Source organism: Aquarana catesbeiana, linkage group LG05 (assembly GCF_042186555.1).
Source record: "Aquarana catesbeiana isolate 2022-GZ linkage group LG05, ASM4218655v1, whole genome shotgun sequence".
Classification (NCBI taxonomy): Eukaryota; Metazoa; Chordata; class Amphibia; order Anura; family Ranidae; genus Aquarana; species Aquarana catesbeiana.
Genome location: NC_133328.1, coordinates 245,235,849 through 245,260,471, shown reverse-complemented (window position 1 = coordinate 245,260,471; position 24,623 = coordinate 245,235,849). Strand labels below are relative to the sequence as shown.

The following is a 24,623-nucleotide window of genomic DNA, read 5'->3' as shown; positions in this document are numbered from 1 at the left end:
CGCTGAGGAGAGAAGAGAAGGACAAAGCGGAGCCTGCAGGCTCAAAAGGTATCCATTTGAACCTTTTTGCCCCAGGGAACAAACTGTGAAAGTTTGGGCAGGAAATATGGTACTGGGAGGAAACCGTGGCAGAAATAAAAATCACCTCACAAAGAGCTCACAGGCACTCACTGCAGCTGAAGCAGCTCCAGTCACCTCACAAGATACAGCATCAGGGCGCTCTCACAGACAGAAAATGTCACAGCAAGACTCTCCATTTGAGTCAGATACAGAACAAATCCTCTCACAAACTTCTCCACAAGCCTCCTCAGTATCCCCAGTAATATTATTACAATTTGAAAAGATGCTTCATAAGGCTTTAAAACAAACCTCAGACCAAATAACAAAAAGCCTAACCAAAGAAATAAGAGAGCTGGGAAACCGCACCGCAGCCTTAGAAATAAAAATGGATGAAATTGAAATTACAACCCAAGAAAATATAACAGAATTGGAACAATTAAAAAAAGAGAATTTAATACTTCAAACTAAGCTTGAAGATTATGAAAATAGAGCCAGACGTTCAAACTTGCGCATAAGGGGAATACCTGAAACTGTGACAGACCTGCAATCTACTATTACTGCTCTATTACAAGAACTAAAGCCAGATATCCCTATTGAACGTTTAGAACTGGACAGAGTACACAGAGCCCTCACAGCCAAAAAGAAAGATGGACCCCCACGTGATATAATCACAAAATTTCATTATTACAGAACGAAAGAACAAATACTAATTGCTGCAAGAGAAAAAAAGGAACTTCATTTTCAAGGACACAATTATCAAATTTTTTCTGACCTATCCCAACTTACTATTACTAAAAGACGATCCATGAAACCCCAACTAATGGAACTGCAACACCACAACATTATATATCAATGGGGCTTCCCCTTTTCAGTCAGATTTAACCACCAAGGTACAATTTACAGAAGCAGATCAGCAGATGAACTACAACAAACCCTTTTAAAATTAAATCTGACAGAACCCACAAGCAGCAACACTCCCACATGCAGAAGAATGGCATCATCTTCACCTTCAGGCAGCACCCAGAAAATTCCAGAACAAAATGGGAATCCTCATTCTCACAAAAGAGGCCGTTATGCCACATCATCCATGGACCAAGAAGATTCAATGGACTGACATTAAAATTCCTGATATCTCTTCATTTATTATACTAAGAGATGGTTCTCTATAAAAAACCTGTATTTATAACTGAATGTAACTGCATTCTGATAGTCACACACTGTGTGGGATCATGTTACATTCCAGTTATATTTCTTATTACTTCTGATTCATATAGCCTTAGAATATATAAGTGAAATAAGGAAATTCTTGTTCAGTTATATATTATCAGGTAATAACAATAGATTTATTACTTTTTAGGACAAATATGTTCAATAATCCAGAAGTAATGGAAGCTTTTTCTTTCTTTTCTTAAAACAAATATATTATTACCTAACTAGTTCCTAGAATTATGTTTTTTTTTTTTATTCTAATCTGAAGCAATACAACCTCAATTTTATGAGTTAACATATCTAAACAGTTGCATATGAATAAAATATGTAATTGTTTACTCTGGAGGGGTTAAAGTCCCAAAATAATTCAAACTATCTTCATCAATACCAAAGTTATTAACAGTACCTTTCTAACTGAATTATTTAGCCTAGGGCAAGACTAACCATATACAACCACCCTGGAATAAATAATTTCAACAAAAACTATATTCTGCACTCCAATTAATGAAACATCATTTTGATGTCTTTTGACATAGCACTTCTCTCCTGTAAGCGGAAGATCCGTGTACCCCCATTAGCCCTCCTCATTCTCCCAACCATATTATGTGGGAGTGTGACGAAGGCACTTATTCCCCTGAGAGAGATATTTATTCTCTTTCACGGGTAAATTGTGATTATTTGCAAAAAATAATTTATACAATGTATCATCTAATCTCATATGTTTTTTGTTTACTCTTTACTCCAGAATTCACTGGTTTCTTTTCTATCTATTCATCTCTTCAGTCCACACAGGTTGATCTGCGCAGTCAGCTCTGCATAACAAAAAGTAAGTCAAAACTATTTGATCTATTGCCATGGCACCACTAAATATACTTTCCCTGAATGTTCAGGGAATAAATGTCCCTCAAAAAAGGACCAAAGCCTTCCGTACTTTCCATAACAAGAAGGCTCACATAGTATGCCTCCAAGAAACACACTTCACCAAAGATTCTACTCCAAAATATATTTCTCCTTTTTATCAACAAATTTACACGGCTTCTGCCTGTACCAAGCAAAGGGGAACTCTAATTGCATTTCACCGATCCACACCATTCACCTTATCATCAGAAATTAAAGACCCAGAAGGTAGATACCTGATACTCATGGGTTATATAATGGATACAGCAATCACGGTGATTTCCTACTACGCTCCTAACAAACAACCTACACCATTCCTCTCACATATATTACAAGTGATTAATACACACAAAATAGGAACAGTGATAATGTGTGGGGATGCGAACCAGGTCCTCCTCCCATTTCTAGATAAATCACCTTTTACACCATCCAAAATAACCTCTAGATTACCTTTTTCTCAACTTCTTTCCAAATACAATCTGGTAGATTTATGGAGAGAAAGTAACCCAATGAAACAGAAATTCACTTATTTCTCGCACCCTCATCAAACCTTCACCAGAATAGATCATATTTTTCTAACAATAGGAATGATACCAGAAATTATTGCATCAGATATAATTCCGATTCCGTGGTCTGACCATAATGCAGTATACACTACTATAGCCTCAGCCATACCAAAAGCGCATGACCCAACGTGGTACTTACCGGACATAATGCTCAAACACCCACTACATCAGATGGCCATGGAACAAGCTTTAAGGGAATACATATCAATTAATAATACAACAGACATCTCCCCAATAACACTGTGGGAAGCTCATAAGCCTGTCTTGCGTGGTACAATACAAAGACAAATGGCACTATTTAAACGGGAACGCAAAAATCTAGCAAAAAAACTAGAACTCAATTTTAATGCAGCCTACATATCATTTCAAGATAATCCATCTCAGAGTACAAAATCTCATCTGGAAAAATCTAGATTGGAATACGATCTATTTCTCACTGAGTCAGTTGATAAATCCCTCAAACGCTCCAAACACAATTTCTACATGAATACAAACAAACCAGGTACATATTTGGCTCGGGCATTAAATTCAACTAACAAATCTTTCAAACCAATACGTTTGAAATTATCAAAAAATGTTTACACTTGTAATCCAGTTAAAATAGTCCATAAATTTCACTCACATCTCGCAACTTTATACAAGACAAACAATGAATTTAATCCTACAGAGGCTGAATCCTTCTTCTCAAAAATAACCTTACCTGAATTATCTCAGAATCAAAAAAGCAGTTTGGATGAGCCTATAACTATAGATGAAGTTGCTAACGCCATAAAAGACCTAAAACTTAACAAAAGACCAGGCCCAGACGGCTACTCGGCTTTATACTATAAAACATTCTCAGAAATACTCTCTCCCATTCTCACTGAAACTTTTAACAATCTTCTAGATGGACATTCTTTTCGGCAAGAAACACTAATGGCAATTGTTTGTATGATCCCAAAACCCCTTTCTGATGATACTTCCTGTGTGAATTATCGGCCTATCTCTCTGTTAAACCTCGATATTAAAATAATAGCAAAACGCCTCAATAGCATTATAGGAAAATTAATACATAGAGATCAAGTAGGCTTCATGCCAAATAGACAGGCAGGCGATAACATACGCAGGGCAGTGTTATTGGCACATATTGCTAAAAAACGGAAAATCCCTTTATGTTTTCTATCTCTCGATATTAAGAGGGCATTTGACACAGTATCTTGGCAATATATGCAATATTCATTACAAAAATGGGGTTTTGGACCCCACTTTTTAACATGGATCAAAGCATTATATAATAAACCCAAAGCCTATATAAAATATGCTGGATACAAATCTGAAGCCTTTAATATCGAAAGAGGTACCCGACAGGGTTGCCCATTATCTCCCTTATTATTTGCCATTATACTCGAACCCATGGCCCAATACATCAGAACAAACCAAACTATAACTGGCATTGAAGTAGGAGGTATTACACACAAATTATGTATATTTGCAGACGATATATTACTTTTTCTATCATCACCACAGGTCTCTGGTCCTAACTTAATACCAGCTCTTGATGGATTTGCAGCCCTATCCGGCCTTATGATTAATCCTAAGAAATGCCTAGTGCTTAATATTTCACTCACAAACATGGAATTGATCCCGGCTAGGGCTGCACTCCCATTCACATGGGCAGAAAAATCAATCCCACATCTTGGAATTCATTTAACAGCATCTCATTCTGACTTATTCTCAACCAATTATCCTCCTGTATTAAGACAGATCACAAATCTAATAAAACAATGGTCGCAACTTCCTTTATCCTGGATAGGGAAGATTAATGCAATCAAAATGACTATTCTACCCAAATTGCTTTATCTATTCAGAGTCCTCCCTATTCCAATTCCTTCCTATTTTTTGAGAATAGTACAAAAAAGAGCAACTTCGTTTATATGGGGCTCTTCTAAACCACGTATACCTATACACACACTACATCTTCCCAAAAATAAAGGAGGCCTGGGATACCCTAATTTTACTAACTACTACAGAGCAGCACATTTGGCCAGTTTGTCCAAATACCATGCAAAACAGGAAATCCCATTATGGGTATTTATAGAGGCTTCAGAAAATGACCCTCTATTAATATCAAATTTATTATGGCTTGATCCTAAAGACCGCTTTAAAATTCATAATCCCATAACTAAACACTTCTTATCTCTCTGGGATAAACTAAAAACCAAATATCAGTTACAATCTCCACACAATCCTCTCCTTTCTTTTATCAGAAATCCGGCCTTTTATCCGGCATGGATCTACCCAAATTCTTTTAAAGCTTGGACAACATCAGGCATTCAGACACTAAATGACTTCATAGCATCTAAATCATTCCTTTCATTCCCATCGCTTAGAGAAAAATATGATCTACCAAACTCTGAGATATTTAGATATCTCCAAATCAAAAATTTCTATACACCATTCCTAAAGGGGGATACACCATTATCCCAATTATCCATTTTTGAATCAATCTGTACAAAAGATCCATTTGCTAAAGGTACAATTTCATCACTTTATAATCAATTATATGGAGTAGCAAATCTTAATAGACCCTCTTACGTTCAGAGGTGGGAGGAGGACCTGGGACGAACTTTAGAAGACACGGACTGGTCTGACATATGGCTCACATCTAAGTCATCTTCACCCAACATCTTAGCACTGGAGACAAATTATAAAGTCCTAACTCGCTGGTACCTTGTACCCGCTAGAGTGGCAAAATATTCACCTAATACCTCAGCTCTTTGTTTTCGAGGATGCCCAGAAATAGGCACATATTTACACATATGGTGGACGTGCCCAGTAATCCAAACCTTCTGGAAGGAAGTCTTCGTGATTGCATCTAAAATATTTTAAAAAATAATACAACCAGATCCATATTTAACTTTACTTAATCTAAAACCGGAATGGTTAACACTCTCTCAATTCAAACTTATGATCCAACTAATAACGGCTGCAAAACAAACAGTGGCCAAGGCATGGAAATCTCCTACATTGGTACTAGCAGAAACAATTCACAGAATGAATAATACAATGTCCCATGCTAAGATGGTAGCCATCGATCAAAACCAAATTCCAAAATTCGAAAAACTTTGGCATCCTTGGATAAAACAACAGTTCCTGTCAAACTTCAATGACTCTGTCCTGTTGCCATGGTAACAGATTAAATGACTTACAGAGACACCCATTCTAAGGCTTCAAAGAGAACTAAAAAGAATAATAAACTGACGAGCGGGACAACCTTGTGGACCATACCTCTACCTTTCAACCCTTTTTCTTCTTTCTCTTTCCTTTTCTCCACCTTACGATTAAAGCTCATTATCAGAATTTATTTGACCTATATACACTCTACTTGTAAACAATATGTATAGTAGGTATAAATCATTTAAATACCTACAAAAGTAACTAAGGAAATGATATATATCTTTAATTTAGGTTTACGTGAACCCAATGTTTAATATTTGAAATTTCATGATATTTACCTATATAAACCCTACTGTAAAACAATGAGCTTACTTTATAGATCCTTGTAAACTTACTTTATGTATCTTTATAACATTGTATACTCAATAAACTTCTTTTGACAAGGAAAAAAATTGAACGCCTGTCCTGTGAGATGACATAGAAATTAGGATAAGTAATTTTCCAGCAGTCTTTCGACTGAACATGTACAGTATGTGTATATATGTATGTATATATATATATATATATATATATATATATATATATATATATAATATTAGGGCTGTTACTGATTACAATTTTCGTGTTCGATTAATCGATTTTTTTTTTTTTTAATCGACTAATTTTGATGAAATATAACGCACATACAGATCCAACTACTTTTAGCTGACGTCCTGCGTAGCTCCTCCCCCGTACGCGTTATGTTCAATCGGAACTTCCTCAGAACGGCTACGGCGTCACCCTACAGTCTATTTAAATAGCACCGTTGTTCATCAGTGCTGACGATGGAGAGCCAGAGATCCATCACCTGCTGAAACAGCAAAGTGTCAGCTCTTTGGAAAAAAGTTCCCTCATCATAAATGTTTGATTGCTGGATAACCAATCAATGTCAGTTCATCGTCAAACTGACTTACAACCAGGAAAGCCCTCAGATATGTTGATTTTCATAGCCAAGTCCAGGATTTACATAGATGTTTATCTGAATACTTTGACCAGTGAGATCAATCAATTAGTTAGGATCTGTCTTCCACAATTTATGATTTCACGGACATCGACGTCACCGGACTCCTCCCCTCTTCCCTTCGTTAGCAGACGGAGGCACTTGGGGAAGGGGGGAGGAGTCCAGTGACGTTGATGTCCGTGACGTCACTGGATCTCCGACGGAACTCCCTGAAGACCTGGAAGCCGGCGGAGAGGCGAGTACCGATCAAAAAAATTAACGATTAATTGAGGAATTAATCGTTAATTTCCCCAGCCCTAATGTGTTTGTGTGTGTATATATATATATATATATATATATATATATATATATATATATATATATATATATATACATATATATACATATATACATACATACACACACACACACACACACACACGCACTGTATTTGTGTGTGTGTACACATCTCAGGCATGCAGTCCATTACGACTCCAGTAAAAAAGATAAAAATTAATTACCCAGTAACCTGATATTAGAGTCTTGGCATTAAGACCTTAGATTTATTAAGGCACAAGATTTGCTTATAACCTGCTTATGTTACTGACATAACTAATCCATGTTTTTACACTATAGGTTGAAAGCCTTACAGCTGCACGTAATGCTTCTAGGGCAGGTACCGAACCTTCTGATGCCATTCGTGTAGTAAATGCTGTTCTGACTCAAATAGATCATATCAAAAGGTATTTGTAATTATTTTTACTTCCATTTTATGTGCTGTTTTAAAGGTTTACACTACACTATAACTATATATACACTAGATGTGCTACACATACCCAAAAAACATCATAAAAGTACACAGGATATGTGCAGCACAGGTTCTCCAGCGCCCTTACTAGCTATGTTGCCCTTTTCTGGACTTCAGTTCAAGCACATCCTTCTTTAGAATCGGTATCCAAAACTGGACAGCATATTCTAGTTTTATCTCTTGAGTAAATTCCTTAAGAATTTTAGGATATTAGTCTGCTAGCCTTGCTTGTTGCAGTTTGGCATTGCATGCTATTGCCGAGTCTGTGATCTCTTAGTACCCCCAGATCCTCCCAGAGGTTCTCTACCAATGAGTACCGGTAACTTGCATTTATATTTCAACTTCAAATTACATTACTTTATATGTTCAGTATTAAACCTCATCTGCCATATTAGCTGCCCACACTTCTATTTTAACAAATTTTTGTTGTGAAGTTGCTTTATCCTATTGTGAATATATTGCCCTGCTTAGCTTTGTATCATCAGCAAACCCAGAGACTGAACTTTTTATTCCCATCTCTATATAATTTATGACAAAGTTAAAGAGGAAGTAAACTTCCTCTGCTAACGTTTACCTATAGGTAAACCTATAATGAGGTTTACCTATAGGTAGTGTAAATATCTCCAAAACTTGCACCGTTTACATGCAGCCAGTGACATCACTGGCACATGCACTCTGAGGGAACAGCCACGGGTGGCGTTCCGAGCCCTGTGCTGGGAGTGACGTCATTGCATCTCCAGCCAATCAGAGAGCCATTGCCCGCGTACCTGGTAGCAAGACGGGTAAAAATGGAAGAGGCTACAGTGCTGACATCACGGCCTTCCACTGTCCAAATTACAGCTCAACTCCTCAGAGAATCTTAGTGTTTGTTACCCTAAAAAAAAAATTAAATAAATAAATAAATAAATAATAAAACAAAATAGATACTGTTCTCCAGAGGTCGACTGATATGGGTTTTTCCCTGGCCGATGCCGATATTTAGAAATCGGGGCAGCCGATGGTCGATATATGATGCCGATTTTTTGTGGCCGATATTTTAGGCTGATTTTTTTCTTTTTTTTGGTAGGTGGCACTGATTAGCAGTGGCAGTTGGAACTGATTGGCAGGTGGCACTGGTTGGCAGTAATTGCCACTGGCAGATTTCACACTGAGCCGATATAGTGTAACTGAATGCAAAGAGAGACCACCTTTCAAAATTCATATGTGATGTCGGTGGGGGGGGGCGCGGCATCCAGCAGCTATCAAACACCAGCCAATGATTGGGCTGCTTATGAAAGGGGGCAGGGCCACATACACGTAGTGGCCCGCCCAGGTCCTATCCCATTGGCTTGTGTTTGATAGCTGCTGGGTCTCGTCCACCCCCGACATCAACGCTGAATTTAGACAGCTCCTCTCTCTCTCTGCATTCGGTTACATATGTCAGCTTCACACACTCAGCGGCTCTGGCAAGCGTCAAGCGCTGCTCTGCCAATGGAGTGTGGGGAAGGGAGGAGGAACACTTGTGTGACGACGGGACACAGTGCGGTCAGTGTTAATCGGCCAAATTTGCATAATAATCGGTTGATGCCTATTTCTTAAAAAAAGGACAAACATTGGCCGATTTATCGGTCGACCTCTACTGTTCTCTTAAAGCAGTGGTTCTCAGCTCCAGTCCTCGGGACCCACCAACAGGCCAGATTTTAAGTATTACCTTGGGGAGTTGCAGACTAGAATACTGCAATCACTGAGCAGCAAGTGATATCACCTGTGATGTATTTCAGCTATCTTGCAAACCTGGCCTGTTGGTGGGTCCTGAGGACTGTAGTTGAGAACCACTGTCTTAAAGCATGTATAACAGCACATTACTTAGGCTGTGTAATTTGGCCCCCTATATAACCTAAAATACCTGGCTGATCCTGCCTGGTTCTTCCCTCCCCCCTGTAAACTGCCAATGGTTTGTCATGGCTGCTGAGACCCAAAACTGTGGGCAGTTTACGTGCCTCCGTCATCCACAGCCTTCCTGTCCTCCTCTGTCCTCCTCTTCCCCCTACCTGCTTGTCAGCTCGTACCAGCACCCCTCCCCGCTGCTATAAAACAATGTTATGTTTCTACCATCCCCTCTGTTAGATAACGTGTCCCAGTGTCTGTGCTTTATTAAAAAAAATGCAGATTTCTACCTGATTTCATAGCACCTCCTGGCGCTCACGTGACTCCTCGGCTGACATCAGCAGGAGTTCTTGGCCCCTCCCGCTGGAGCTGTTAAATGAGGAGAGGAGAGAGCAGAGGAGTCATGTGAACACACAAAAAAAAGCAAAAAGTTAAAAAAAAAAATTAATTTGTAAATGTCCAATGCTTTGTGCCAAAATCCTAAGTTTAGTGTCTTTTTGAACAGGACAAACTATCGATTAAAATGTATTTTTATTGTACAGTAACACTTTTTTTTTTAAAAGCGTTAAAAATGAAAAGTTTACTACTTAATGTAAAGTATTGGCAAAGATTGGTGACTAAATGGCACAAATGTAAAAACTGCTCTGCTGTATAGGGGGTGTACAGGTGTGAGAGGGGAAGTGGTTAAGCCAAAATTTCAAAGCAATAATGTGCTGCAGTGGTGCAAGTGCATTGTAAAGCTATTGGTTATGCTGGTCTGAGTAAGACTAAAGGTGGTAGAGTTTCTTCTAAAATTCTTTGGTTAAAGAAAATTCATTTAACCAGTTACCATCCGCACTATAGCCGAATGACGACTACAGCGCGGCTCAAACTCTGGGAGGGCGTACTATGACGTCCTCCAAGAATCGCATCCGGGAATATCCGTGACCGGACCCGGTGCATCACGGTAAATGGCCGATGACAGCGGCCATTTACCACCTGTTTGCTCTGTCAAATGACAGAGCGATCACTTGTAAACAAGCCGACACATGCCCGGCTTAGCTCTCCCCTCTCTGTACTGATCGGTACAGTGTGAGAGGAAAGGTCGAGTGCCCACAGTGCTGCTCTTTGACAATTCCTGCACTCCATCCCCATCCATCCCATTCATGCTCAGCCATACTCATTCATGGTCAGTCCCCCCCCCAGCCATACTCATTCATGCTCATCCATCCCTCCATATTCATCCACCCATGCTCAGCCATCCCCACCCATGCTCAGCCATCCCCACCCATGCTCAGCCATCCCCACCCATGCTCAGCCATCCCCACCCATGCTCAGCCATCCCCACCCATGCTCAGCCATCCCCACCCATGCTCCGCCATCCCTCCATACTTCGCCATCCCTCCATACTTCGCCATCCCTCCATACTCCGCCATCCCTCCATACTCCGCCATCCCTCTTTTTTACTCCGCCATCCCTCTTTTTTACTCCGCCATCCCTCTTTACTCCGCCATCCCATTCATGCTTAGCCATCCATCCATCTTCTTCCATCCCCTTCCATCCTCATTCATCTCATTTATGCTCAGCCATCCCCTTTCATGCTCAGCCATCCATCCCCATTCATGGTCAGCCATCCCCATCCATGGCTTATCCATGCCTCACCCATGCCACTACAGTGCCATCAGTGCCACTACAGTCAAAGAAAAAATTTTGCGCTTGCATTAGATATTTAAATCTATATTACTACATGATTATCATAAGTAGATAAACAAATAAATAAAAAATAAATAAAAAACACCATCAAAGTTAATTGTGAGTGATTTAGAAAGTCGCTATGCTACAGAGCAAACAGCGACATGTAAGTCAAATACTAATATTGACCATTGCATACATATAAACCAACAATAAAGTTATAAACTGGTGTGCAAAAAAGAAAAAACAAAAAAACAAAGGTTATTCCACCCAAGTGCAAAGTCATAAAGTTCAAAATTGCATCCTGAGTCGCAGGAAAAACGCATATCCAAAGTTCATGAATTGCATTCCTTTAGTGTGTATAAATATATATATATATATATATATATATATATATATATATATATATATATATATAAATAAAAAACACCATCAAAGTTAATTGTGAGTGAATTAGAAAGTCACTATGCTACAGAGCAAACAGCGACATGTAAGTCAAATGCTAATATGGACCATTGCATACATATAAACCAACAATAAAGTTATAAACTGGTGTGCAAAAAAGAAAAAACAAAGGTTATTCCACCCAAGTGCAAAGTTATAAGTGAAAAAGTTCAAAATTGCATCCTGAGTCGCAGGAAAAACGCATATCCAAAGTTCATGAATTGTATTCCTTAGTGTGTATAAAGGAATAAGGGGACGTGAAGGGACCTCCAACCACCAGTGGATCCGAAGGTTGATAATAGATGTATCTTTACCAGACACGTTGGACCTCCTTTATAGCAAGGTCTTAGAAGCATGCAGTTTTAGCCCTCTGCAGGGACAGTAGATGTCAGCTCACCACACAGCTGGAGATGGTTCCGACACTTCCGCATTGATGTAAACACTCCCTCGTTTGGACTCGTAGGTAAAGAAGGGGAGAAAGAAAAAACTCCAATGGTATAGTATGTAAAAAAAGGGGAATTTTATTGCCTCAGACAAATAGGCATCTTTAAAACATCCAAAACATAAAAACATAAAAGCCGGCAAAATATAAAAACAACAGAGACGCCCGTGCTAGGTTACATGGGGCTCTATGGCGATCTGGCGTACACTGCGTAGCCACGCCCTACATGTTTCGTGATAGGTCACGTCTTCAAAGGGGCATGGGCGACGCAGTGAACCATCGCCATTTATAGTACTTCCTTACATTCAAGCCTCGTTTTCATCTGAGTTTCAATTACAATCTGAGCATGTGCAAAGGATACCAAGCCTCGATATGGCTCCCGTTATAATTCTTCCTCTCTATTCAAGCCTCGTTTTCGTCCAAAGAACGAATTACGATCTGAGCATGTGCAAAGGATACCAAGCCTCGACGTAGCTCGCATTATGAAACGCAAACCAGGAAGCTTGTTCCTGAATGTCATTAGCACACTTTATATGGCCAAAATTTTGTTCTCATCTCAAACTAATATATGTCATCTATTATAGGTCTAAGCAATTAGTTATTTTTGGGTCAAATCGTCCCATTTTACATACTGTAGGACACTACTCCTACAGTAATAGACATTTAGCAACAAAAAAAAGGGGAACATTTTGAAAAGGACGAAAAATTAATTAAGAAAAAAATTTTCGTGCTTTTCAAAATTTTCCCCTTTTTTTTGTTGCTAAATGTCTATTACTGTAGGAGTAGTGTCCTACAGTATGTAAAATGGGACGATTTGACCCAAAAATAACTAATTGCTATGACCTATAATAGATGACATATATTAGTTTGAGATGAGAACAAAATTTTGGCCATATAAAGTGTGCTAATGACATTCAGGAACAAGCTTCCTGGTTTGCGTTTCATAATGCGAGCTACGTCGAGGCTTGGTATCCTTTGCACATGCTCAGATCGTAATTCGTTCTTTGAAAACGTTCTTTGGGTTTTTTTTGTACTTTCCTGGTTTGTTGGTGTCTCAAGAAATGAGATAGGCCGTCAGTATATCAGGTGTGATCAACTTTCAGTGATTGGCACCATAGCTTGTAGACTCTATAACTTTCACAAAGACCAAATAATATACACTGATTTTGGTTATTTTTAAAAAGATATGTAACCCTATAAATTTTGGCCAAAATCTTTGAAGAAAAATGACTAATTTGCTAAATTTTATAACAGAAGCGAAGAAACATGCATTTTTTAACAGAATTTTCAGTCTTTTTTCATTTATAGCGCAAACCCCCTCTCTCCCAGAGGTGATTAACCTCTTGGCATCCGCGCAATAGCCAAATGACTGCCACAGCGCGGATCTGAATTTCCGGGAGGCCGTCATATGACGACCTCCCCTGTGCACGCGCCCTGCGCCTGCTGTGATCACCGAGTCACTGAGAGTCGGGTGATCACCGATCCGAGTAAGGGGCCGTTCTCTTACCATGTGATCAGCCGTCAGCCAATGACAGCTGGTCACATGATGTAAACAAAAGCTCGGTAATCGTTTTCTTTTTCTCCTCATGCTGACAGCGTTAGGAAAAAAAACAGCCGATCACCGGCTCATCTGCAAGAGGATTTATGGAATCATGAGGAATTATGCCTCACCTGTGCCACCTGCCATTGCCACCTATCAATGCCCATGAGTGCCACCTACCAATGCCCACCAGTGGTGCCAATCAGTGCCACCTAGCAGTGCTGCCTATCAGTGTTACCAATCAGTGCCCATTATTGCCACCCATCAGTGCCCATTATTGCCACCCATCAGTGCCCATCACTGCCACCTATTGGTGCCCATCAGTTCCGCCTCATCAAATACCACCAAAAAAAGCTCTATTTGTGGGGAAAAAAAATGATAAAAATTTCATTTGGGTACAGTGTTGTATGAAGGCGCAATTGTAATTCAAAGTGCATCAGCGCTGAAAGCTGAAAATTGGTCTGAATAGGAGGGGGGTTTAAGTGCCCAGTAAGCAAGTGGTTAATTACCACCAAAAGAAAGCTCTATTTGTGTGAAAAAAAGAACAAAAACTTCATATGGGTACTGTGGAAGACCTAGCCGGGACAGAGGCTTTTGGAGAGGACTGAATGCTAGCCTCTTGCCGACCAATTATGGGCCCTGGCATTTGGGGGAACGGTGCTCTTTGTGAGCTGTATGCCTGGTGACCCTTGAGGTGGCGTTACTCTAGATTCGGGTCCATGTCCCCGAAGATACACAGACTCTGGGGACCCTGTATATGCCATATTAGAAATAGTGACTGATTCATACTGTTGGGACACATACTGTGAGGAGATGCTGATGTCAATTCCAGCCACCTGTCTGTTGTCTATTATGTAAATGAGTCTAGTGTGGCTTCTCTTTCAGCCATTGTTGTCTGGGTTAATTAACCCTGCCATTGTGAGAAGGAGTCCTGTGTTTGAGAAGGAGTCCTGTGTTTAAATGTATGATAATGTACCATCTACTGTGTGAAGCTCGGTGACAACAAATCTGACCTGTAGTAAAATCCTGATTTATCATAAAAATGACCAGGCTGCTAAAAGGAATTAGTTAATGAGCTCATATTAGGTCTGGTCACAGGTGTATTTTTGGAGTAATATGAACAGGAGGTATACACCTCCTCCTTTTACTGTATATAAGACTGTATTTGTTTCAATAAAAATGCATTCCTGTTTGACCCTCAAGACAGAGCCTCGTCTTGTATTTGGGGGGGAAGAATTATTCGTATGGGGTTCTTGTTCGGCTGATCGGAGTGTTCAGTAGCTGCCTTTGTGTTCGGCAATGGAATGTCTTAAACAGCTTTAACCCCTTTCATACTCGGGGTGTCGTTACAACTGGTGGCAAGCAGCGGGATCATTCCCACAGCCCAGAAGGACAGCTACAAGAGGACATAGGACAATGGAAGCACAGTATGAACGGCTAAAGCTCTTTTCCCTCAAGGACTTACTGGAGAACCGGGGCCAACCGGCCAACAACCGTAAGAAGAGGGACATTATCGCAGAACTAGTCGAAATGGATAGAGCCGAAAGACTCAACATAACTGAAAGGCCCAGCATAACAGACAGGACACCCGAAGAGGCATGCTTTGATCGGGCTGTTAAAATAAGGCTGGCACATTATGGTCCTAACCATACAGCGGAGATAATAGACCTAGTTATAGCGGCTGTGGATGCAAATTGGCTACAGTAAAGAGGTGCTACAGCAGCAGAAGCCACAGCAGCACCAACTGACAGGAGAGGTACAGATACCAGCCACCATGGAAGAAGAATTCAGAAGGAGGTTGCGAGAGATGCAGATACAGCATAGAAGACCAGTATCAGAGCAGGTCCTGCTGGGTTGGTCTGATTCTATCCGCTGCGGACTCTGGAAGAAAGCGCTAGCTCTCGAGCAGCAACACCAGGGAAAAGTTCTCCCCTCTATCCATATGAGGTACTGGTCGCAGTATGAAGTACGAATGCTGTTATTGGGGAAACAACCAAAGCAGGAGTGGACAGCTGAGTTAAGCAGGCTGATCCGGGCAGAGATGCGGTTGGACGAGAGCTACAGAGCTCTCTGGTGGTATGTAGCCCAAGAGTTCCCTTGGTCAGCGGATGACAGCCCCACGGAAGGCTTTGACTATGATGGCCTAGGATTGTTGTATTGGAGGTTGTCCAGGGACCCTGTCTTTGGGAGTGATCGGGAGTGGCGTTTGGAGGAAATAATGGAGCACGGAGAGTGAAGACTGAATGTCTCAGAAAGGCACTGGGCACAGGAAGATTTGGAGTTTCTGGCCATTCAGGAATGGGAGCTGGAGATCGCCTACAGACAGCTGCTAGACTGCTAAGCAGCAGGGTGGGGCTCCCTTTGCTTGGGACTATCAGGAAATACCAGTTGACAACTCAGAAATTCTGGCTGAAGAATCAGCAGTGGAAAATCTGGAGATTGCCATCCCCAAAGCTGAAGTGCTGACAACAGAGCAGAGTTCTGCTAAACTCTGCCCAGCACTGATAGCATCTTCTGGGTTCCACGGACTTGAGATTGTGCACTTCTATCCCCAGACACCAGTTGCAGAGACAGGGGATTTGATAGACTTTTCTGCTGAGGAAGAACAACCTGATGAGCCTCCAGCAGAAGAGCTGGTATCAGGACCAAACTTCAGTGTGCTCTGCCCAGCACCAACAGCAGTATCTGTGGAGTTGCAAGGAACTTCCCCAGCTGAGGCGCTGGTCACCGGACAGAGGGTCCAAGACCTCTGCCCCACACCTGTGGCAGTTCCGGAGGCTCATGGTGAGAAGGTGGCAGTCACTTCCCAGCAGCCAGATGAGGGAACGGAAAAGGAAGCAGCCAGCTCACCTCCCCAATGGCAGCTGCACAGTTTGGAAGGGGAGGAATTCAGCCTCCTGCCACAACGGTTAGCCGAAGTGGATGATGTGGAGTCCCCAGCAAAAGTGCTGGCAGCAGGGCAGAGTGCTACCAAACTCTACCCAGCAATGGCAACAACTGTGGAGTTCCAGGGAGCTGGGACAGTCGGCTCATCTTTCCAGACACAGATTACAGAATGTATGGACTTAATGGACTGTTTAGAGGATGTTATAGATTATGCATCACCTGCTCAAGTACTGGCAGCAGGACAGAGTACTGCAGACACCTGCTCCACACCCATGGCAGTTTTAGAGGCCCGAGGTGAGAATGTGATGGTTCCTCTTTCCCACTGGATTTCAGAGATTCAGGGAGGAGAAGCAGCCATTTCCCCTCCCCAACAAAGGTTTGTGCACCTGGGAGACAATACCAGTGCAAGGGAGTTCCAACAGCAGACGGTGCCCCAGAATGATGACACCAACCCAGCTGAAGCGTTGGCAACCGGGCAGAGTGCTACCAACTTCTGCCCAGCACCCGCAACATCTACAAGGGTTCCAGGGAGCCGGGGCAGTCAGCCTCCCTCCCCAACAGTTAGTCAGAGCAGATGGTGTGGGGTTTCCAGCAGAAGGGCTGGCAACAGGGCAGAGTGCTGCTGGCCTCTATCCTCAACTAACAGAGGATGAATTTCCTGTAAAGGTGGATGGGGCTTCAGTCCCCACCTGTATACCCCAGGGATGCTGGGAAGTCGGCCGGATCCCCAACAGCATGACGGCGTGAGCCCAGTCACCCTGTCTTCTCTCCAACGGCTAAAAGGACTCCAGGGAGAAGGACCAGTCCAGGCCTCTCCCCAGCAGCGGATATGTTCTCTGAGAGAGGCAGAGGTTGGCTGGGTGAGTAATACTCTGTTTGGAACAATTTGTTTGGGGTACTGTGTGGATACCAGCATTAGAGGACTGGAACTACTGACTAACTTCGGAGTCAACCCGTCTGGGGTCTCCTCCTCTGTTAGTCTCCTGCGGAAAGGGGAGAAATGTGACAGACCTAGCCGGGACAGAGGCTTTTGGAGGGGACTGAAAGCTAGCCTCTTGCTGACCGATTATGGGCCCTGGCATTTGGGGGAACGGTGCTCTTTGTGAACTGTATGCCTGGGGACCCTTGAGGTGTCATTACTTTAGATTCAGGTCCATGTCCCCCAAGACACACAGACTCTGGGGACCCTGTATATGCCATATTAGAAATAGTGACTGATTCATACTGTTGGGACACATACTGTGAGGAAATGCTGATGTCAATTCCAGCCACCTGTCGGTTGTCTTCTATAATGTAAATGAGTCTAGTGTGGTTTCTCTTTCAGCCATTGTTGTCTGGGCTAATTAACCCTGCCATTGTGAGAAGGAGTCCTGTGTTTAAATGTATGATAATGTACCATCTACTGTGTGAAGCTCAGTGACAACAAATCTGACCTGTAGTGAAATCCTGATTTATCATAATAATGACCAGGCTGCTTAAAGGGATTAGTTAATGAGCTCATGTTAATTAGGTCTGGTCACAGGTGTATTTTCAGAGTAATATTAGCAGGAGGTATACACCTCCTCCTTTTACTGTATATAAGACTATTTGTTTCAATAAAAATGCATTCCTGTTTGACCCTCAAGACAGAGCCTCATCTTGTATTTGGGGGGAAAAATGATTCGTATGGGGTTCTTGTTCGGCTGATCGGAGTGTTCGGTAGCTGCCTTTGTGTTCGGCAATGGAATGTCTTAAACGGCTTTAACCCCTTTCATACTCGGGGTGTCGTTACAGGTACATTGTTGCATGACTGAGTAATTGTCATTCAAAATGTGGGAGCACTGAAAGCTGAAAATTGGTCTGGTTAGGAAGGGAGTTTAAGTGCCCAGTGGTTAAATGCCAATGTATTAGTGGGATCAAATCAGAATTCATCTTCGTCTGCAGTGTCGAAATAGTTTGAACAAACAGGATAGAAAATGTTCCTCAAACAACTTTTAACAGTAATGTACAGTAATACTAAAGACAGCACTAATCATAAATGAAAAAAAAAATGAATAAACACCATAAATAAATAAATAGAAACATGCAGTACAATTAATAAGCCAAATAAACCCAAAATCTATGTCAAGTGTTCTGGTAATAAAGTGAATAATTATGACCAATAGTGCAAAATCTATAAAGTGCACATTCATAAGTACAAACTAAGTAAGTATAAAGAATCGGCACATAGTCCATTAATACAAGTGCGAATATAAAGTGAATAGTCCAAGCTCCATAAAAACACAGAAAAGTGATGGCATAAAAAGGCCAAATAGTACATTGAGTCTCCTTTTTTTTTTTTTTTTTTGAGTTTATTGTCTGAGTATAGAGCTATGTTTGTCCCAAGCATATTTAAAGCCATTTACTGTTGACTGTCTCACTACCTCTGCTGGTAGTTTATTCCAAGCATCAACTACAGATTAGTTTTGAACTTTCCTCAAGTTAGTTTGAGGTCATGTCCCAGTGTTCCTGATTTTGGTTTCATATTGAAACTTTCTTCACCCCTTGATGTATTTAAAGGTTTCAGTCATGTCTCCCCTTTCCCCTCTTTCTTTCAGAACGTACATATTAAGTTCCTGAATTCGCTCTTGATATGTTTTATCCCCAAAACCTTTCACCAGTTTTGTTACCTGTCTCTGGACTCCTTTTTTTTTTTTTTTTTTGTCAATATCTTTTTGTAAGTGAGGTCTCCAGAACTGGACACAGTAATGAGGTCTCACTAAAGATCTATGTAGAGTAATCAGAACCTCCTTCTTCCTGCTGGTGACCCCTCTAGTGATGCATCCTAGAATTATATTAGCTTTTTCCACTGCCTGGTCACGCTGTTTACTCCCTTTTTAAAATCATCTGAAAAAAGTACCCCGAAAATATTTTTCTTCTTTAGTGCTGGCTAACACTGTATTGTCAGTGTTGTACTCTCTCAAGGGATTCTTTTTCCCTAGGTGCATTATTTTACATTTAAAAACATTGAACTGCAGTCTCCACAGCCTTGACCAATCTTCAAGCAATGCCAAATCATGTTCCATGTTAGACACCTTCAGGGATATCAACCCTATTACACACCTTTGTATCATCAGCAAAAGTACATACCTTGCCCAACAAACCTTTAGTTATATCACTTACATATAGATTAAATAGAACAGGACCTAGTATAGGGCCTTGTGGTACACAACTATTGATTGCTCCAGTTCCTTCCTATAATGTTGCTATTTTCCTATGGGCACCTAAATAGTGGTAGACTCATAACTACTTTCCTCTCGCATAACCACTCTCCAACATATAGAAAAGAAGGGTTATTGCGCAGACATCCTTCTCCAACCCCTTGCCGTCCGCCCTATAGCAAATGTACTGCTGCAGGGCAGCCGAGCTGTGCAGAATCACACACACACACACACACACACACACACACACACACACACACACACACACATATATTATAATATTTCTGCACCAGTGTTGCCAACCGCCAGTATTTTTACTGGCAGCCAGTAAAAAATGGGCACTTTTCTCCTGCCAGTAAATGCCTGTGAAAGAAAAAGGTTGCCAGTAAAAAATATGGCTGTGACGCTTGGCCGAGACCATCCGAGTGCCTGCTTCAGTGTGTTTGGATTGTGCTGGCAATGTGTCACGTGAAGTCATGGTGCAAGGGAACAAAGCAGCCAAAGCCTCATGTGCAGGTCTGTGGAATGGGAGGAAGACAAGCCGGGAGTGGACTGAAGGGACCACCTGGCATGGAGAGAGAGGGTCACTGTGACTCAGGAGGGGACGTGTCATGTTGGTGAGGTGCCATCATCATCTGTGCTGCTGCACACTGCTGTCTGTGTCACTGTGAGAGGCAATTGCATGTGTGTGTACCCTCCATTCTAATTTCTTGCCCTCTCGATTCCTGTCCTTCAGCTACTTATTTACTATGTTGAAAATAAAATAAGAAATATGTCTTTGCCTTAATATCTACCTTAGATCACTTTGCTAATTGCAAATTGTACTTGTTTGTAGCCTAAAAACTGAAATTTGCATTTAAAACTGTAATTTTGTAAGTTTTGGATATGCCAGTAAAAAAGTGGCTGTGCCAGTAAATGTTGGGTGTCGTGTCAGTAAATTTCAGTCTGGTAGGTTGGCAACACTGTTCTGCACTCCCGGGTAGGGGGCGTGCACATGCTGCTTCTGCTGTGGATTGTCATAGCAGAAGCTGATTGAAGTTGCGTCACATGCCTGGTGAACGGGTCCTGCGTGGCTCCGAAAGGTTGCAATCTGCTGTAATAATGTGATCGCTGATTAAAGCTCTGGACCCACTCTGGAGAGCCTTGGTGTGCTGGTGACTTTCTTTTGCTCTATTTGTTTAGTACTAATTACTGTATTCGTGTCGCTGGTTCCCACAAAGTGTCAGAATGTCCGCTGCCATAACGCAGTCCAGCTATAAGTCGCTTATTGCTGCTATTACTACTCTAAAATAATTTTAGTTATAAAATATGGCATCTGTCTACGAGGGAAATTCACACTTTGTACAGATTTCCTCCCAATTTGTTGGTCAGGGTTATAAGAAACAGACTGCAAAAAACACAAACTGAAAGGGTTTTTTTTGCTACTTTCATTTATCCAATATGAAAAGTACAGTGCCCATACAGTAATTTTAACAGATTGAAATTGATGGTTTTGTTTTTCCTTCTTCAAATTTATTATGCTAGTGTTACTATATAACTGGTATTTAGCTAACAGATATTTATTTTATTTTGAAGGTACCCCAATGTAGTCATCTTGACAACTTCAAACATAACTGAGAAAATTGACATGGCTTTTGTTGACAGAGCAGATATAAAGCAGTACATTGGGCCACCATCCAAAGCTGGTATTTTCAATATTTATGTGTCCTGTATAGAGGAACTCATGAAGGTTAAGCTCTCTGATTTTTCTGTATTTAGATTTACTAAAATTTAGACAAAATGTGTAAATCAAATTCACAGTACTAAAATATTACTTTTTCTGTTTCAATTAGTGTCAGATAATTTATCCCAGACAGCAGCTACTTACTCTGAGAGATCTGGAAATGATTGGCTATGTGGAAAACAATGTATCCAAACTCAGTTTGTTATTAAATGATATTTCCAGGTAAGTCTTACTGCCTTACTATTGGTTTACATCAGTGATGTATTAATTGTACGGGTGTTTGTGTATGTTATGTATTAAAGGCTCAATTCACTTAGCTATATTGCTTTTTTTTCCATAAAGACCATTATATTCAGCAGTGAGAGCCAGAGACCTAAATATAGCAAGCAGGTGGCTAAAAGTAACAATTTATTATATGCATTATAGCTGTGAATTAAGTATATAGTATGTTGTTTTTTGTTTTTTTTTTACATTTAAATGTAATTACCTGTAATTATTATTACATTAATCATTTTTAAATCTGCAGAAATCCTTGCTGTCAGGGCTGCAGGGAAATCCTATCTTTGCTGACTGTGAGCAAAAAGTTGATTGACGCCATAATATATGTCATGCTGGTCTGGCATGATCAGTAATGTTTTAGGATCGGGGGTAAAGACTTTAAAGTTGGATAACTATGGATTTTTTTAAAAAGGGCGTTTATTTCCTAAAACGTGAAAAAACAAAAAGGTTTAATGCCCAACTGAACCTTTAGTTTAAAACAGGATTTTCTATTCAGAATGTGCCTGTTTTTAAGGAGAACCCACTGTAAGGATGTATTCACACTTGAGCTGAGCATCTTGAGTGTTTTTATAGGCATTTATGTGGGCATTTAAATATTTAGCATTCTAAAAAATTCTATTTAATCGATGGAAATCTAGTTACTAGGGAAAAATGCACTATGTTTGTGTGCACATTTTTTGGCACTCCCATTGAAGTCAGTTGGGGGTCAAAAGCACTTGAAGCTTGTAGTTCAAAAGAACCTCATGTACATTTTCAAGCTTCAAGTGACACTACACTCAGGTGTGAAAAGGCACAATTGTAAACCAAGGGATTTTGGATGTTGAATGTTTTGGAGCGTCAAACTATAAAACACTTGGGTGTGAATGAGACCTAAAACTTTTAACAAATTTTGTGTTGATGCACTTGTAACGTATTTAGCAGATTTATAATAAAGGTTCAATCAGGCTTTAAGGATAATAATGCTTGGAAGGATATTTATGGTATCTATCTTAATCATACAGCAGGACACAGGTTAAATATTCATAGACTCTGAGTTAAAGATTAATACCTTCAGATGATTGCACTGGTAAGCTTTTAGGGGCATTTGTTTTGGGAGCGTCCCCCCTATAACCCCACTCCACTTAGTAAGCCTTATGTTTTTTGCTAGTGTCCAAAAGTGATGGACCTCTTCTTCTCCCTTATGGAGAAATCTCTTAAATAATGGTTTAACTTTTTCCTGTCTTTTAATACAATAGAAGCAGTGCAGCCTTGGCAAAGACCTTGGGAATTGTACCTGGAACCCATGCTGTGGCGATGTCTTGCAATGTTGCTTCGGTCACTGGATCCTGTATGGACACTAACCTTAGCACTGTTGTTCAACACATGTAGTTAACTGCAGGGTGCTATACAGGTCCAGAGCCATGGTCCATTGCTATGGAACTGAGACTCTGAAGACCTCTTGGGGGGGGGGGGGGGGGGGATATGCCCACTATGATGGGCAAAGCCTGAACCCTAAACAGGGACCAGTGACATGGCAAGGTAAGAGGGTCACCCTGTATCTTTGACTGTTACTGTAAAAACAGGTCTGTGTTTGGAATGTGTTTACTTTACAGTGTGAAGCTTCAAACGTGGCACTAAATCTCAACAACTCAGAGCCTAGTCTTAGGTGGATGACCAGGTGTTACATCACACTACAGGCTGCACACTTTACTGCCACTTCCATCTAGGACCTTTTATAAGGTCCTCGTGCGTTTCATCCTACCATTTTACCATGAGGAATTCACTACAGGATTCACTTGGGTTGTTGTGTATTTCTCCTCGAACATGCTTACCCTATATCTGCACCCTACTCTGTGCGTACCCCATAGGGCAATACCCTATGGGATACGCAATGGCGCAAACATGCAAAAGGGAGCGATGGCAAAAGCTCAGGCAAACATTCCCACTGCCCAAGGCCCACCCAACACTTAAAAATAGAGCAAGAGAAAAAAATGCCTACCTCAAAGTAACAGCTTCTGTGGGGGAAGATGGACTCTCTATTTGTCCTACCTTTAGGACCTTGCAAGGGACAGATTGCTTTTAAGTCCACCGACCCTAGATGGTGCAACTCATCCCTGTGCTATTATTTGCTCGCTCCACCATGTCAGTGAGTGTTTCCTGGGCATTCCACCACCAAGCCTCTGTTGCCCAGCTTTGTAAGGACACTCCCTGGTCTTCTAATTACACCTTTTCTAGGTTCTACCAGGTGGATGTCCAGTCTTCTGTGAATGTTGCTTTCGGCCGCAAGGTTCTTGTAGCAGCACTTTAGAACCACTTTAAATTTCATGCTATTGTACACCTCCCTTCATGCAGATCTCATTTTCCACTGTGATTGCTCCACCTACTCATCCAAGCAGCTCACCAGATTCTTAGACCCCTGTGTATAAATGGGTCATTAGCGTGTTATGCAACATCAAGAATGCGATCACCAATCAGTCAGCCCAACATAGAAACAAGAGGAAACGCACTTTCCATAGAGTGATACACTTTATTACAATCAAATATTAAAGTGATTGTAAAGTCTTGTTTTTTTTTTTTTTCTATAAAAATAACAAATATATCATACTTATCTGCCCTGTGCAGTGGATTTGCACAGAGCAACCTGGATCCTCCTCTTGGATCAGCAGAAAAGGTTGCCCAAAAAAGATTTTTAATGGAAAAAAGGTACATCACAAAAGAGGTGCAATGTTTCGGGGCCAAGCAGGACCCCTTCGTCAGGCAAGTGATGGGGTGCATAGTGTAAAACACAATATATACACAGTGGTCACCAATTAGGAAAGAAAACAAACGTGCAGAATGAGAAAATGAAGAAAATAGTGCACTCCCCCTCCCTCTGATGTCAGATTGACGTCAGAATCCCGCCTAAATAATTAAAAATTGTTATGTGCAGAGACTAAACG

At 41.0% G+C, this 24,623-nt stretch overlaps 1 protein-coding gene across 4 annotated transcripts in view; it reads left to right on the top strand.

Annotated features, from left to right (window-relative positions):
- TRIP13 (thyroid hormone receptor interactor 13) overlaps positions 1-24,623 on the top strand; it is a 244,675-nt gene that overhangs the window by 152,455 nt on the left and 67,597 nt on the right. For all 4 annotated transcript variants that reach the window (XM_073630674.1, XM_073630673.1, XM_073630671.1 and 1 more), the window contains 3 exons: positions 7,504-7,610; positions 21,279-21,432; positions 21,536-21,648. In XM_073630674.1, coding sequence (XP_073486775.1) covers positions 7,504-7,610; positions 21,279-21,432; positions 21,536-21,648 — 374 coding nt within the window. The remainder of the gene's footprint in view (positions 1-7,503; positions 7,611-21,278; positions 21,433-21,535; positions 21,649-24,623) is intronic.